Genomic DNA, 15538 nt, shown 5'->3' on the forward strand with positions numbered 1-15538 from the left:
CAAGAATGTTACGAGCTGTGACTATTTTAAGTTATGATGCGCGCACAGCCAAAGAGCTGACATCAGCTGATTGCTGAATCAAAGAATTTATTTTGGCAACAGGCACTGCCATTACATAATTATACTTATACAGTTAGAAAATCTAACTAATTAGTCGACGTTTATGCAAATTGTGCGCCAAAAGCTCAACAACTTAATCGCATTAGCACAACTAACCACAAAAAATACGTTTATCGCGAAATCTTTCGCATCAGCTGGCGCATGTATCAAGTGCTTTTCGGCCAGTAGTCGAGCTCGATAATGGCCAACAAATTCAACTGTGACGTGCGTCCTATGTGGACTATGTACATACAACAATATATATATAACATACTTACTCGTATATACGAGTATATTGTTTTGTTATGTATTTTTGAAAATTCACGCAGCGCTTACCTTGGACTCTGTCTTGCGCCCACGAGCTGGCCAACTCATCAATAGCAAACAGCAAACACTTGAGAGCAACTAAAGCTATCGAATGGAATGGCGTGAGGGAGGCTGAGGCCGCTACTGCCTTTGTCTTTCTTTTGTGTTATTTCAAAGTTTAATTGAGTAAATCGGTTTATGTGTAGCATTTGCTATGCCTTTGTTGTTGTTCTTCTTCTTCTTCTTCTTCTTCGTCTGTGGCAAAGAAAGTAAGCGCAACTGAGCACATTACGCGCGTTACACCCAAACGCCAAGGTTAAATGTGTTCTATGGCTGCCACAGCAACATCAGCAACATCAGCAACACCAGCAGCAAGAACTGGCCAATATACACAGGTATATATATACTTATATGTATATACATATATATATATATATATGTGTGTGGTGTGTTGCGGGGCGACAGGCGCAAATTTCTCTAACCCAAATTATTTTGCCAGTGTCGGTCGCTTGTACGATCTGGTTTTGCGCTTTACTTTCAATAGACTTTGTAGTGTTTTTTACATTTTGTTTGATTTTTTTTCTCATTCCTGCAAGAACCAACAAGCATCGGCAGCTCCAAAGAAATGCACAGAGCTTGGGAGCCACACATGACAAAAAGATGTTTTTGAGTTCAATAGCCATGCAGCACGAATAGAAGAAAGTGTCGGGCATTCGATAGAAAGAAAAAGTGTGTGTTTGGTTCTTGTTTCTTGCCTCGCTCGGCCTTTCTGGCTGCCATTGCCGGTTCACTAAGCTAATGAGGCGCCGCAACTGTGCCACACAGTTTTATGACCCATGCGTATACGTAATGTTAGTTATCCGGCAACGACTATACTATATAACACATAGAAAAAAAACATACACTACATCCATGTACAGATAATGAGCATGAGGGTCAAAGGCAGCTCAACTAAAATGCTTGCATTTGAAATGCAATGTGAAAGCAAAGTTTTTATTGAAAACATTTATAAAAGAATGCGGCATGCGAGTAGAAAGATTTGAATTACAACTTAATAATGAAAAAAAATATTAAAGGCATTCTAAACAAATTAAGTCAAATACTAAAAACTTGCAAGTTCAGTAAAAACAAAATGTAGAAGCAACATAAAAAGAATAAATATAAAACTTTAAAACCACAAGGTATGGACTGGCGAACAGATAATTTGTATTCAAATTGGTACGATTGCACAAATATGTAGTGAATATAATATTATTTTAGTAAAAAACAATAATATAGAGTTAACTTCTGCTAAAATCTTCTTTCAAATTTACTTTGCAGATCCTGCATGTTAATTAAGATAAACATTTGAAAATTTGAAAACTATTTGCATGTTTGACCGTACATTTTATTATTAAGAGACATATCTATATACAAGTAGATAAAATCGGTTTGAGTACTGATTAATTGATTGATAAGCAAAGCACAGCTCGAACGATAAGAGCTTGGAATTAAAGATAAGGATGAGAAAGTGTTTATTGAGAAATTTTTGAAAATATAAGCACATAAAGGTGAAAAAGAGTCTTTAAAGTTTACATAAAAGATTTAAGGAGCTTGTGTTTATCATCGAAGTGGCTGTTGAAATAGACAACGATAATAAAAAATTGAAACTATTCAAATTAAAACAATAAAGTGTCTAAAAAAACGACACAGAATTATATTAGCATAAAAAAAAGGTAATAAATGCAAACAATTCATAGAAATATATGTTAATATGGCAATACAAATAACTTTAGTAAGAACAGAAAAAAGAAATATTTTGAAATTCATTTAGCACAATTCAGTCAATATTATTCTTAAAATCTATTAATAAAAAAAATATGATTAATCAATTCGAATAATTTCAAACAAAAAACGATAAAAGCGCTTAAAATAAAACGAATTATTAATTAAATAAAAATCACTAGAAATATGGAAGTATTTAAAAAAATACTTAAAGCTTAATTGTGTTATTATTATAATTTTTGAATGTGAATTTAATTCAATTTTAGGCAGAATTCCCTTTTCCTGATTTGACTCAAAACGTATAACAAAATAGTTTAATTTTAGAAAACCCTGAGTAGTAACCGATAGCAATATTTAGTAAGCGATACTAAGACTCGCTTCAATTAAGAAGGTGACAAATCCCTTTTAAACAAAGTTGCATTCTCGCTTTCAATATGAATGTATTATGCTGCACATCGATGGAAAGCGTAACGAAAATATTTCTGAGTGTAGTCAGCAATTGGCAATGGCCTGTTAATGCATTTTAATGCGCACCATTTCAAAGTGTTAATGCCCACTTAAGCGGCAGTTGAAAACTGTTAGTAGCCCTCAGGATGCGGCACAGCATTGCAATTTCGTTGAATGCCTCGTAAAAATAAAATTTAAGCCGCATCGAGCTGGCGAGGTGGCAAGGTGACTAGACTTGTTGCAGATTTGTTGTGTTCCTTGGTGGCCGGCCTCTCTGGCACCACAGGCGGCGGTGGCGACGACGACGAGCGCGTCGGCAGCAGTTAAAAATTAGAAACGAAATAATAATTTAAAAGCCATTGCGCGCATAATGGCCATAAGGCCAATCGCTTGTAATTCAATGCGAATGCGTGCGTCGCCAATGCGGTCAAGGTGTCACATATTGGCACGCTTGCGAGCCAAAATATTGTTTGTTTAGTGTAATTTAATTTGGCCAACCAATTTGTTGGCCATTAGCTATTTAGTTAGCTGCACCAATTTGCCATTTAATGGCTTTCTGGCCCCACGAAATGGGCTAATACCGCACAGTTATGGGCCAAGGCATAATTAAAGCAACGGTCTTAACAATAACAGCAACAACAACAAGAACAACAACAGTAGCTTATTAATCAGTCGAGAGTCCAATGTCCCAAAACAAGTTTATAAATTTATTCAATAAATCGCCTGCCTGCCTGCCTGCCTTCCAGCCTGCAATTGCCCGTAAGCAAATTAAAGCATTCTTTTTAGGAGAATTGTAGAAAAAGCAGGAGCTTCACAAAATGTCGAGAAATGCTTTTGTGAGAAAATATGCAAAAACCCGTCACCACGCCGCTGGCCATTCTGCCACTATGCGTAGCATTCAATGGCCAAAAGAAATCAACAAGTCCAAAACGAGTTTTCAAATGTTTTGATGATTTCGTTCAGCGTCGTCTCTTTTTAATGAAATTAATTTCTATTGTATTTTCTGTAAATAGCCAATGCCAATCAAAAATCAACAGTTATCTTTACACTACACTACACACAGCGAGCATTTTTCTATTTCCAATAAGTTTGTCAGAATGAATGGAGCTGGAATTCTGGCTGATTTGTGGCATAGTATGTATTATTGATATTCGTTCCAAAGATATGTTTCTCTCTTAAATAACAACTTCTTTACTGATGCTCTATAATTAAGCAGCTAACACAAACTGATTGTTTTCATTAGTCGCAGAAACTCTTCCTGATTCACCTCGCCATCATTATCCACATCAGCCTCGTCAATCATTTCGCGTAGTTCCTCATCCGTCAGCTCCTCTCGAAGTTCGTTTGCAACACGCTTTAGATTCCTGAATGATACTTTGCCTGTACCATCGTCATCGAAGAGTCGAAATGCCTTTAATATGTCCTCATTTGAGTCCTTTTCGGTCATTTTAATGGTCATCAAATGGAGGAAATCATCGTAGCATATCTGGTCGCTATCCTTCTTATCGATTTCGGCCATCATGCTCTTAATTTCGTCTTTCTTGGGTTCAAAGCCTAAAGCCCTTATGGCCACCTTTAGCTCCTTAACCTCTATTAGTCCAGTCGACTCTGTGTCGAGCAATTTGAATGCCTCTTTGATGTCAGACTTTTGTGCAGCAGACAATTCGAAGCTAGGTCCTGATTTTTTGCGGCTCAGCTGCTTGCTGCGTTTTTTGTTCGACGCCATAGGGACAATGGCAGTTGCGATTGGTTCCATTTTAGCTCCCGACAATGACTGCGGAGCATTGTGTATCCTGGTTACTTTTTGGTTGCTAAGTACTCTCTTTCCGGTGCTATGGTTACTGGGGTTACGCGGGTGTCAGTTTTTATTTATTTCATATTTCGTTTGGTTGGTTTGCTCTCTTAACGCTTAACACACACTTAACCTTCCTCTTATTTTCTTTTATTATAAAAGCATGATAAGCAAACAACCAATACTTTTAGCACTGTTCGAACAGCTCTTCATATTGATTATACACTCTTAAGGGGGACGTATTGACACATTTTTCAACATTGTTTTTTGTTTGCATTTATTTATTTTTCACACACTATATCACACCTAATATCGATTTGTAATAAAAATCAAGATTATGCACCCATCTTGAATGTGATATGCTTTATTTAAATGCCATAAACAGCTGAAGTTTCTTCCCTTGCACTTATCAAAACATCTTATAACATACTCGTATCAGAAATTCCTTCCATAACACGACTTCAATGAAAGAGTGATCGGTATTTCCGGTATTTGCTGGAGTTGCATATCCGCTTTGCATTTTATTAAGCCCACTGACCTCACGATGACAGCCTTTCGCTGTCACCATTTCCATCTCCAGCGGTTACTCACATTCCGATCACCCAAAAAAAAAAAAAAACACAAAATGGAAAAACAAAAGCTAAACTGTAAAGAAAACAAAACAAATGTTTCTTGCATAAATCAGTTTAAATAAACATGTCAGTATTTAAAGATCATATGAATACCCTGTAAATACACCAGTTGTTGTTGCAGTGCTTGTTATTGCTGTTGTCGTTCTGCTGCTGTTGCCGCTGCCGGTTGACACACACGTTTAACTCGAATTTTTCGTTGTTTGTTGGCTGTCCGGCCGGTTGCTTAGTTAGCTGTTTGGCTGTTTGGTTGCTGACCCAAATACGTAAACTTGACTCTTGTTTTCTACACTGTTGTCCGTCTGCCAGCGGTTTTTGTTTATTGTTTGGTGTTGAGCATGATTTACATTTCATTTGATTGTCAATGCTATTAAGTCGCCTTTTCATAATTCCCAATTATGCTAAAAGTCAAGTGCGAATTGTCCGCAACAAATGCCACCAGCGGGGTGACTTTGCAGAAACGAAAAGCAAAGTCCGATGCCAACGTTAAGCACATTATTAATTGATTCCAATTTTTTCTCTCTCTTTTTATTTACAGGTATGTAAATTGCCAATCAGTCAGTGTCGTTGTTGTCAGGCGCCTGCAATTGAGACATCGAGACAGCGGAATCGCGTGGCCCATAAAAGTATGCAATGGAAAAGTTGCTCGCAAATTGCCGCTAAAATCTCGACGACAACTGACTGCACTTTTTGTTGTCGCTGCAGCAGCGGAGGCAGCCTCTGCTGTTGCTGTTGCTGCTGCTGCTGCGGTTTAACTGTTTCAATTTGCATAAATAAATAATTTAGCAGTGCATTCATTTGACTGAAACAATAAAAGTCAGCAAATTGAGTCGCAAAAAAATGAAAGAAAGACAAAAAAAAATAGAAAAAACAGATATGGTAGAAAAGCTAAAGCAGAAATTGAAACAGGGAGCAGCATCTAATTTATGCAGCAAGGGGGCAATTGTGATGGCGACTGTGGCGGGCAGGAGGGCAAGAGTGAGGCAGGTGAAGCGAGCTGAAGTTGCAGCAAGGTGCGTGCCGCTTTCCTGTGACTAGGGCTGCGCTTGAGTGCCTCCAGACAGAGCGCGCAGGAACAAAAGCTGCGTGTGTGTACACTGTACACTAAAAAAAGGGTGAAAGGGCATGTTCAATTGCTGAAAGGTTCATTCATGTTAACATAAATGCTCCGATTTCTGCACAAGATACTGTTAGATCAGACAGATCGATTGAATATTAGGTTCTGCTTACTTGTTTAAAACGGTTTGCGAAAATAGTTAGTTCCCTAACGGATTACTAATAGGGCGAGAAGAACATATTGATTTGGGGTCAGCAGATTTTAAGACCAGAACATTTTGTCATTGGTCGCTTTACTTTACTGCTTGTAATATAGATTGGCTGTCAGAACTCTGTAGATTATGACAAACTCTATAAATTATGAATATTATGATATCCCTCTAAAGTAAAGAGAGAGTATTTTGCAAAAAGAGTATTCTTTAGTTGTTTGTGCTTGCGAGCGGCGCATTCTATCTTGTTAGAAGGTAATAAAGCGTGGCATAGCTTTTTATGTTCAGACAGGGCGCGCGCTCATTATTGAAGCTTGTCATCAGCCACGTACATACCTGACGACTCAGGATTTCTTGTTGCCTGCTGTATGCCCGGTCGCATTCTTGTTAGCCAATTCTGCTGCTGCTGTTGCCGCTTGTGTCATGTCATCATCCTGTGCATATCCTTGTGCAAATTCCGACGCTTGCCATTGCTTCATTGTTTTCATACTTGACTTCATTGCCGTCAAGTGTGCGGCGGGCGACTATGGCTGCTTGCCTGATTTTATGGCCCGGCACTTTGACTTCGTTCGCCGATGTATTTTATGTGTCTCTATGTTGTTAACCCGTGCCACTTGACGCGCACCCCTTGTGTAACTCGTTCGCCAATGCGCTTCTTGCCACAAGCCGGTTGCCACAGTGTGCCGGCCGGGGCAGCAGCTTTAAGCTTTGTTTCGACAGCTTAATTAACATTCAATTAAACATTTAAAGTCCGCACCGTCCAAAAAGTCAGCGCCATTCAACAAAGAACCAAAAGCCGTCATTTGAATGCACGATATACGAGTATATGGTTTTTAATTTAAATGCAAAATAAATGTTTTGCCATTTGCCATTGGACAGGCAGTGTGACAGTTGGGTTGAATGCGATTGCATTTCGCATTTCGCATCAGCAACGACCATGAGATTTATGGTCACAGTTTTAAATATCAGAGCAGAGCAGCTTTAAAATGTCACCCTGGCCAATAGAAAATTGTGGCTGGCGCACAATTTCGTTTATTGCCATAAATTTTGATGCAATTATGTGCGGGTATGCTATGGCATGATGACAATTTTGACGAAAAATCAATTTTGAAGCCAATTTGTCGAGGCTAATCAATTAAATTAAAAATGGCAACCTACCCCCAAAAATGAAATGCCCAGACACGCCCGCAAATGAAAGCCGTTGCCTGTCAAAAATCCTGACAGCGCAAAGTGGCAAAAAAGTGGGTTTCTTGGTTGGTCCTGCTGCCTTAAATCGCGCACTCCATCAATCTTGCTCTACGGCTCACTCAACTTGACTTGTTGTTTGGGAAAATGTTGTATAAAAAAAGGTTTTTTTTTTAGTCAGCTGCCAGCATGCAAAATGTGGCAAAATGTTGAGCCACTAATTGAAGCTACGTGCTGTTTACTCGTGCCATATAACCGAGCCATTATAATGTATATCCATATATATCCATTAATATGGGGTGTAGGTTCTGCCTAGAAAATGGATGTTGTCTAATTAGGCGTACGTGTGTGGGCCTTCTGGGTGCCCAGTTAAATCATACTTATAAGTACAAAGTCAGACACATATATTCTTATAATATATAGTTGCAATGTATATATGCTTTTTTTCATTGTTTAAAGATGAACAAACACACACACGCACACGCTCAAATGTTCTAAGAAGCAGAGAGTGGAGTTAATAGGCTCGAAAATGTGCTTAAAAACTGGTTGACTGACTATTTTTATGGCTACACGCTCGTCTATAACGCGCCTGCGTAATATCAAAAACTGCCCATTAAATTTAATTTCATTTCATTTTCGGGCATTCTCGGAAGTACGCGCACGTCATCTTAATTAGGCCCGACTCTGTTCAAAATTTGGTGCCAAGTGCAGTAAACGACGGCATTCCTAAGCCGGCGAGGCAGAGACAGAAACATGTGAGCGGCACTTCATAAATCAAAAGCTCGGTTGAAGCTCAGAACCCTGTGGCTGCTACTTACACAAAAACATAACTTTAACGGCTAATACTTGTATGCCTATGAAAAAATGTTGAGCACTTTCCATTTTAGCGGCGACTGTAGAAAGGCAGCTCGACTATTTCGGCCATTTCCGAAACCGGCCCTTAACCCATGCTCGTACATATTTAATACAAATTGTTTGCTGGCCCAGCACACACACAGAGAGAGAACACTTTCCTCGCCTCGTCAACATCACCGTCATCGTCGCCGTCGTCGTCGCATTACAAAACAAATAAACTTGTTTCTTGAGCGTTGCCGCAAATAAAAGTGAAATTGCAGCCTGTTTATTGCACACATCAAACAGTTTGTTTCCTCAAAGCATTGAGGAACACACTTTCCTACCGTTAAAATCTCACGTTCATCTCTTAATGATGCATCGTTTTAATTATTGTTATTAGTTTTTTTTTAAAGTAAAGTGCTCGACAGGTAAACGAAAATCAGCGGCAGGGCAAACAGGCAAACAAAAGTGCCAGCCAGCAAGCAGAGCAGTATGACAAATATTTTGGCAGTCAACAGTTGTTAGTGTCCCACCAAAAAAATACTAACTAGAAAGATTTAAAATAAAAAGCGTGGCACCGAAAACAATGTACCCTCGCCAAACGGCATTTGAGCGAATGTTCTAACAGATTTTGTACAAATTAAGGTGCGATTTTGTATAAACAATTATGGGATAAATTGCCATCTGTATGAGAAAATTTTCGATTCTAGCATAAATATAGTATATTGTACTCAGCACTTTTCCCTAAAAGGGTTAAGATTAAATTTTTTATTTTCTGTCAATTTACTTTTGAACTAATTTTTTTTTTTTTTTCAGTACGAAGGCACCTCGTTGCTAGTACTCCCTTCTTTACTTTTATTTATATTTATTCTCAAATTAAAAAAGGGTTTGAACGGTTTTTAAATTTTTTAGAGTATAATAAAGCAGTCCCCTTATTATTTTCCTAATATTTTCATGGCTCTTCCAAATAATGAATGAAAAAAGGAATGAACATACAGCCTTTTTTCCGGCCATTATTGTAAGTTATTGGAAAAATAGGACCAAAAAATTTTCTAGAAAACTTCAACTAGTTGCAAAATAATATTAATATATTAGTATTAAAGAGTTAGTTTAGATTTGTTGCTAATACTGCCCATTAGCTGATTGCAGTGAACATTTAGGGCAACTGCTGCTCGTAAATGTTGCAATGGCAGTAGTGTAGAAGTCCATTTTTATTATAGGGTACCTATTTACGATGCTTACTACGGCTAGAATGCCCCTTTGGTGAAGCATTAAAACAGTAACTGGCACAAATATGAAGCATACGCAGGGTAGGTCCCCCTGCTCCTTACCACCGCCCATTGCCGATTATAACAGTCAGGCAGCGTTATTTTTTTCTTATATATTTTTATTTTTGTGACCCAAGGCAAACACCTGCGTTATTTGCAATTTGTTAAGTTGGCAATGAAGTTTGGCTCTAGCTGGCTGGCTGGCTGGTTGGCTCTCCCTCTGCTTGCTGTTGTTGGAGCCTGTCTGAGTTCGTTCATGGGCGCCGTTGGGCCGCCGTTTTGAATGATTTCTCAAGTGGCTGAAAAAGGCTTCGGGCTGGCTCTTTTTTTCGGGATTTATTTGTGTGGAAATGAGCAACTAACGGTATATGAATCATGACTTTGGCAGGCAGCATGATTTAAAACACTCACTCATATGCGCCATTTCTTAGTGTGAGAGAGTGTCTCGACTTTGTGCGATGCTTCTCCAGTTGGTGGTTGTGGTGGTGCTGCTGCTGCTTCTTCTTCTTCTACATCTTCTTCGGCCTGGCTATTTGCGCATATTTTAGCACATTTTGTGCAGCTGTTGTTGTTGCTGCTGCTCGTTGTCTGTTTGAGCCCTGACTAGAGAAGGCGCAGGCTCGATCGGCCAAGCGACCGGCAACCTGGCGACCAGAGAGACGCGACTTTGTTGCGCGTAGGAAAACGTGCGATTTCAAGTTGACAGCCCAGCGACAACGACGCTATATGCTATGTATATGCCATACCAGACCATACCAGACTAGACCAAACCATACCACACCATACCATACTGCGCCTCCTCCCCCGACAAATCTGCTTAAAAAGGCAACGTTTTTCATTTTCTACATTTTAATGCAATTTTTAATTTATTTGTTTTGCGCCGCACCGTGATGTTGTTGTCCATGTGCCCCAGACCTGTGTCTACTGCCCCTACTCTTCTTCTTCCGCTCCCATACTCTCCCCTCCCCGTGCATCGGCTGCTTGTCTCTATCAAAGTTGCTTTGAGCAACGCATATTCCTCATTGATTGGCATTTCCTGGTTATGCAGCATTAGACTCGCTGGCCATGCAACTGCAGTATGGTCTTGGAGCTTCGAGCTTGGTGCTGAGACGCACGCATATACGAGTACGAGTATAGTATGTAAGAAGTCAAGTGAATTCCTCGAAGTGCAGGCTAAGGATGAGTCTAAGACTAAACCTAGGCCTACACCTAGGCGAGTTGCTCTTGCTCTTCTTGTTGTTGTTGTGGTTGCTTATATCTGGGGGACATATTGGTGTGCGCGCACATTTATAAAATTCATTGACTTTCAGCTCGTTGTTCCTGGTCTATAAGCATAGCTACATAGCCCTGGGCCGACCATGCCACACATAATTATCGCATCGCTTAGTGGTGGAAACTAAGGCTTAGTTAAAGCTGCTGTTGTTGCTGGCGGATGACTCAGTTAGTCAGCCGGTGTGCTCATCACCATCACCATCATCATCGATAGATACGTAGATAGATAGGTAGATAGATAGATAGATTTGGTAGATTGTGCCATTTGGGGAGCTGTTGCTGACTTGCAGAAAGTCAAAAACAGTTTTGGGCTGGCTATGACATCACGAAGTTTAAAATAAAAATGTTCGTCGTCGCTGTCGCTGTCTGCTACAAAATGGTTAATGGGGAGAACGGGCACTTGGAATTTCCCATAGTCTACATGGTAGCATCTAAAATTTTTGGCATACACCACTTCACAGAATCAAATAAAAACAACATTGCAAATTACACAGCCATGAGTAATCATATTAATGAGTTTCAATTGACGCCACTGCCACGTACTATATAAATCGCTGAAACAAAAAGTACAATCCACACACATACAAAGCAAAAAACGCGCCAAATTTTGAAGACCTGAGCTGGTCTCTCTGAACTACTTTTCAATATTCTAACAGCAAGCGCAAACAAATCACGTAGACAAAGCGTACATAGTTAACAATTTGGCTAACTGTATTTGCCTGTTGCGTTCATTGAATTGGCCAAAAGGCAAAATCCAAATAATGCGCTGGCATAATTAGAACCAGTTTGCGCGTGTTGGCCGACGACAAGAAACGCTCGCAAAACGCGCGCGGCCTCTTGCCCGCGAATCTGTCGTCGGGCGGATCTTTTCTTCTTCTAAGCAGTTCGAGTATATCACCAATGCTTATACTTGTAGTCATTGATTTGTTGTATTGTTTCAATTTTGGCAAAGCCATTAAGCTAAGCACTGTTTGTTCATTTTTTGTTTATGCCCATTGTATAACAACAATTGATGGCGCAAATGACACGTGTGGTGGGCGTTATTGCGAAAATGTTCAATACTCGTATCTGTGGCAAGTTCAGGGTTTCAGTTACAAATTCGCAACGGCACGCTGCCACGTATTGAAAAGTGTTATGTTGACCGATTTAACCTTTCCAAGTTGTATTCAATTTTCGCATGGCAAGGGAGGAGGTAGGAAGTTTCCAGTAACGATTTGCGAATTTAGAATGAAGCGATGTTGAAGCTCTTCAACAATTTCGTTTCCTGTACATGTCTCTTCAATTTTTATTGCAACCTTATACGTAGAATACATAATCAGACGAATCATTGGCGCAAAGCTGGCCAGCCAATCTTAATGTTAAGTATTTGAATTGTTAATTTTTTTGCCAAACATATAAAACAGACAGTCGTCTAGAACTTACATGGTTAACCTACAAGTAGCATCTGATCAGAAATCGATCACAAATTGTGCTTTCTTTAATTTTGCGATTTAGTTTGAGAGTTGTTGAAAGGAATTTTTTCGAATTTCAGGCAGAAATTAGTCAACATTTGTACCATGCGCAAGTGTTTTTCCAATAAGCGCAGACTTTATATACTTGTATGCAAATTGTTAATTGGTTTTAAAAATACATCCATAAAACTTTTACTGCGATCGCATTTTGAATGCTGAGCACTTGCCACGAAGCAGCCCCTATCTACCCACCTGGAGATGGGCTTTCTGCGGGCGATAATAGATAGCTACTAAGTTTACAGCTGCTACCTGGCCCCTAGCTTCCCCTAGCTTAGAATCTCTAGTAAGCGACGGAAGAAGCGGCAGTTGCTTTATCATTGCTGGGAAGTATAATCCATTGCTATTGAACTAATCATAAATTATTAGAAAAGACACACTGACAAGCAACACGGATTTCATTTTTCAGTAATTTAAGGCAGACATAACTACAATTCTTCAAGCTTATGAATATGTATTGAAACACATTTTACTATTTGATCTACATTTAACATAGCTATAGGATTCTTTGGAATTCGTGCAATAATTGAAACAACATCTTTGATAATCATTTGTCATTTATAAACCCATTTCTCAAAACACCAACTTTTTGGTTTTGAAGCAAATATTGTGTGATTATTTTCAATTTATTCATTAGAACTGTAAAGATTTATTACTACATACATATCCTATATCTATGTAATTATTATTAATTTTTTTAAATTTTTTTTTTTTTTGATAATATAAGAGCATATTTGACTTCCAATCATGAGGTCTTTTAATAAAGTAGTACAGCAAATTTGTTCAATAAATTCAAATCATATCATCAATTGCTCTTTTTCTTCAATTTTAATAATTTGCTGCTTCCATTTTAAAAATGCTTCAAATAATCAAGAAAAAAGATCCCTCTCCAGGTGTGGGTTCTACCCCAAAACGCTTTCCTAAGCGCACTCCTGGAGGAATTTGCAAAGCAGGACATGCATTTAGCAGGCCTGTTGTACTCTCTTGATGTTCATTTAACACGAAAACTTAACATAACCTAATCCTGCATCCTTTTCATTTTAAATGACCTTTCGCCTCGCTTTGTGTTACTTCCAATAATTTCACAATTCTAATCGAAAGTATTATATTCAGCGCAACTTTTGGCTTAATTGCGAATAGAAACGCAGCTAAATTGCAGCTTTGAGTGAAATTAGAACGATTCTGCAGCTGGAGGCTTTAGTTTTTGCCTTTTTTTTGCCGCTAAGCCGACAAACTTGACTCCAAGAAAAAGAGAAATTTGTGCGATGCGCTCTCGTCACACAAAAAGCGTATAAAAATAAACTTAAACTAAATCAGCGCACGATCTAGCTTGTCAGTTGTTGTTGTTGTTGCTGTTGTTGCTGTAGATGTTGATGTTGCTGTTCTGGTCATATTGACCCAAACCACCAAGAACAGCAGCCACCACATATGGTAGATGTTGTTGCCACTGCCACGGTTGCTTCTTCCTCTTCTTGTTGCATGCTGCAGGCGCATTGCTGCAGCACAAACAGTAGCAATGGCAATGGCAAGCGGCAACGGCATCGGCATCGGCAGCGGCCAACATCAAGATTTGTCACAAATCAAAGCAACCAACAGAACTAATCCAGTTTAAGTGTTGGCCAGTGGCGTACAGTGGCGCAACACGAGCGAAAATGGCAAATTGTTGCCGCTGCCATTGCAGCACGCTGTGGCATTGGCAATGGCGTTGGCGGTGGCACGTTGCTCGTGTTGCTGTTGTTGTCGCCATCGTGTTGCCAGCTTCCGCATGCCGCGGCTGTGCGCTGACAAGTGACTCAGAAGCTGGAGTGCGGGCAGGCAGGCGAGCCGCAAATACAGTTTTACCTAAATTTGATGAAACGGTCTGAATTCCTAACTTTGGAATTATAGGGTATTCGATGTGGTATTTGATAGTTTCAATATTTATTTTGAATATCTTATTTATTTAGTAATTTTTGTAGCCTCTTCATTTTAAATTGACACTTGATGGGTTTTCAATAACATTCGATAACTTAATAAGTAATACGCCTTATTTGCTGTACGATAAAATACTTCCTCCATTGATTAAAGGCGACTTATTCGTTTGAAGTGAAATTAACATTTACAAAAAATTAAAACAAACTTCATTTAATTTGAAAGAAAACATTCATTTGAATTGGCTATTTCCGTCATTTCTCAGTTTCTCAGCACATTAAATTCCCATACCCATGTGTAGTTCTTTACGTTTCTATATAAACGTCATAGCTATATTGTATATACAAGTATGTACATATGTCCAATTATTTATAATTTCGTCCGCATGGTTCTTTAAAGTGTTGCTAACCTGTAGCTACATACTTAGTAAGTACATTCGGCGTTCTGTTTGCCTTTATTGTTGCGCTAGAAACCACACAACAGCACAACCACCGTTATGTTTGTGGATCGTGCGCAAACATTTTCGAGCATTTATTTTGCGTGCACTGCTAGTTAAACACATGAAGTGGACGCAGGCGCAGCGGCTTTATTAATTTCCACAGTCGCAGTAGAAGCTATGTACAACCAACAGCAACAACAGTCGCAGCTCGCTGGCGATCAAGTGGCAATTGCAAGGTCGGACGTTTAAGGCAGCTTTCAGATTGCATGGCCTATGGCCAAGTTCAAACCGCAATAATTTGGCTAACCAACACACACACACGCACACATATATATACACACAGAGACAACAGACTTGCATTAGAAACATGTGAGGGCTCCCAGCGGTAGCTGCAACATCGACAGCAGCTGCGGCAGATTTATGAGCACAACGTACATCGGCCCAATTGGATGACGATAGAAAATTGCGTTGTGCGATAGGAAAAATGCAATTTGCAATTGCTGCCGCACCGTTAAATGTGTGGCAGTGGCCATGGTAGTGGCCGTGGCAGTGGCAGCCGCAGACAGTCGAACACAAACCCAAATTAACGCCGATCGACAGCGCGCAGTTGCAATCGAAGAATCGCAGAATCTTAGAACAAGGCACCGGAGTGTAATGCGATAAGCAAGCAATTCCAATTGGACGCGACTGGACTCCTCTCTACTACGAGTAGACGACGAAGACGACGACGATGACGACGACGATGACGACGACGCGTGAGGTTGGGGTCAGCTGAAGCATCAAATTCTGGACGTTGCATTGTGTTTGTCTAGTATGTGG

General features: G+C 39.6%; 2 protein-coding genes across 2 annotated transcripts in view; one reads left to right on the forward strand and one right to left on the reverse strand.

The window, feature by feature from the left end:
• Nucleotides 1-15538, forward strand: part of LOC115620691 (mucin-5AC) — a 55003-nt gene that overhangs the window by 6051 nt on the left and 33414 nt on the right. The gene's annotated exons all lie outside the window — the stretch shown is intronic.
• On the reverse strand, nucleotides 3820-4372 carry LOC115622018 (caltractin-like). Its single transcript, XM_030515874.1, has one exon. It carries the CDS (start codon nucleotides 4370-4372, stop codon nucleotides 3833-3835), a length of 540 nt encoding a protein of 179 aa, XP_030371734.1. The 3' UTR covers nucleotides 3820-3832.

Source organism: Scaptodrosophila lebanonensis, unplaced genomic scaffold (assembly GCF_003285725.1).
Source record: "Scaptodrosophila lebanonensis strain 11010-0011.00,11010-0021.00 unplaced genomic scaffold, SlebRS2 tig00000024-arrow-pilon, whole genome shotgun sequence".
Taxonomy (NCBI): domain Eukaryota; kingdom Metazoa; phylum Arthropoda; class Insecta; order Diptera; family Drosophilidae; genus Scaptodrosophila; species Scaptodrosophila lebanonensis.

Bases quoted from the DNA above. Each gene is read 5' to 3' on its own strand.
- LOC115622018 (XM_030515874.1), bottom strand. From the start codon at position 4,372: ATGGAACCAATCGCAACTGCCATTGTCCCTATGGCGTCGAACAAAAAA.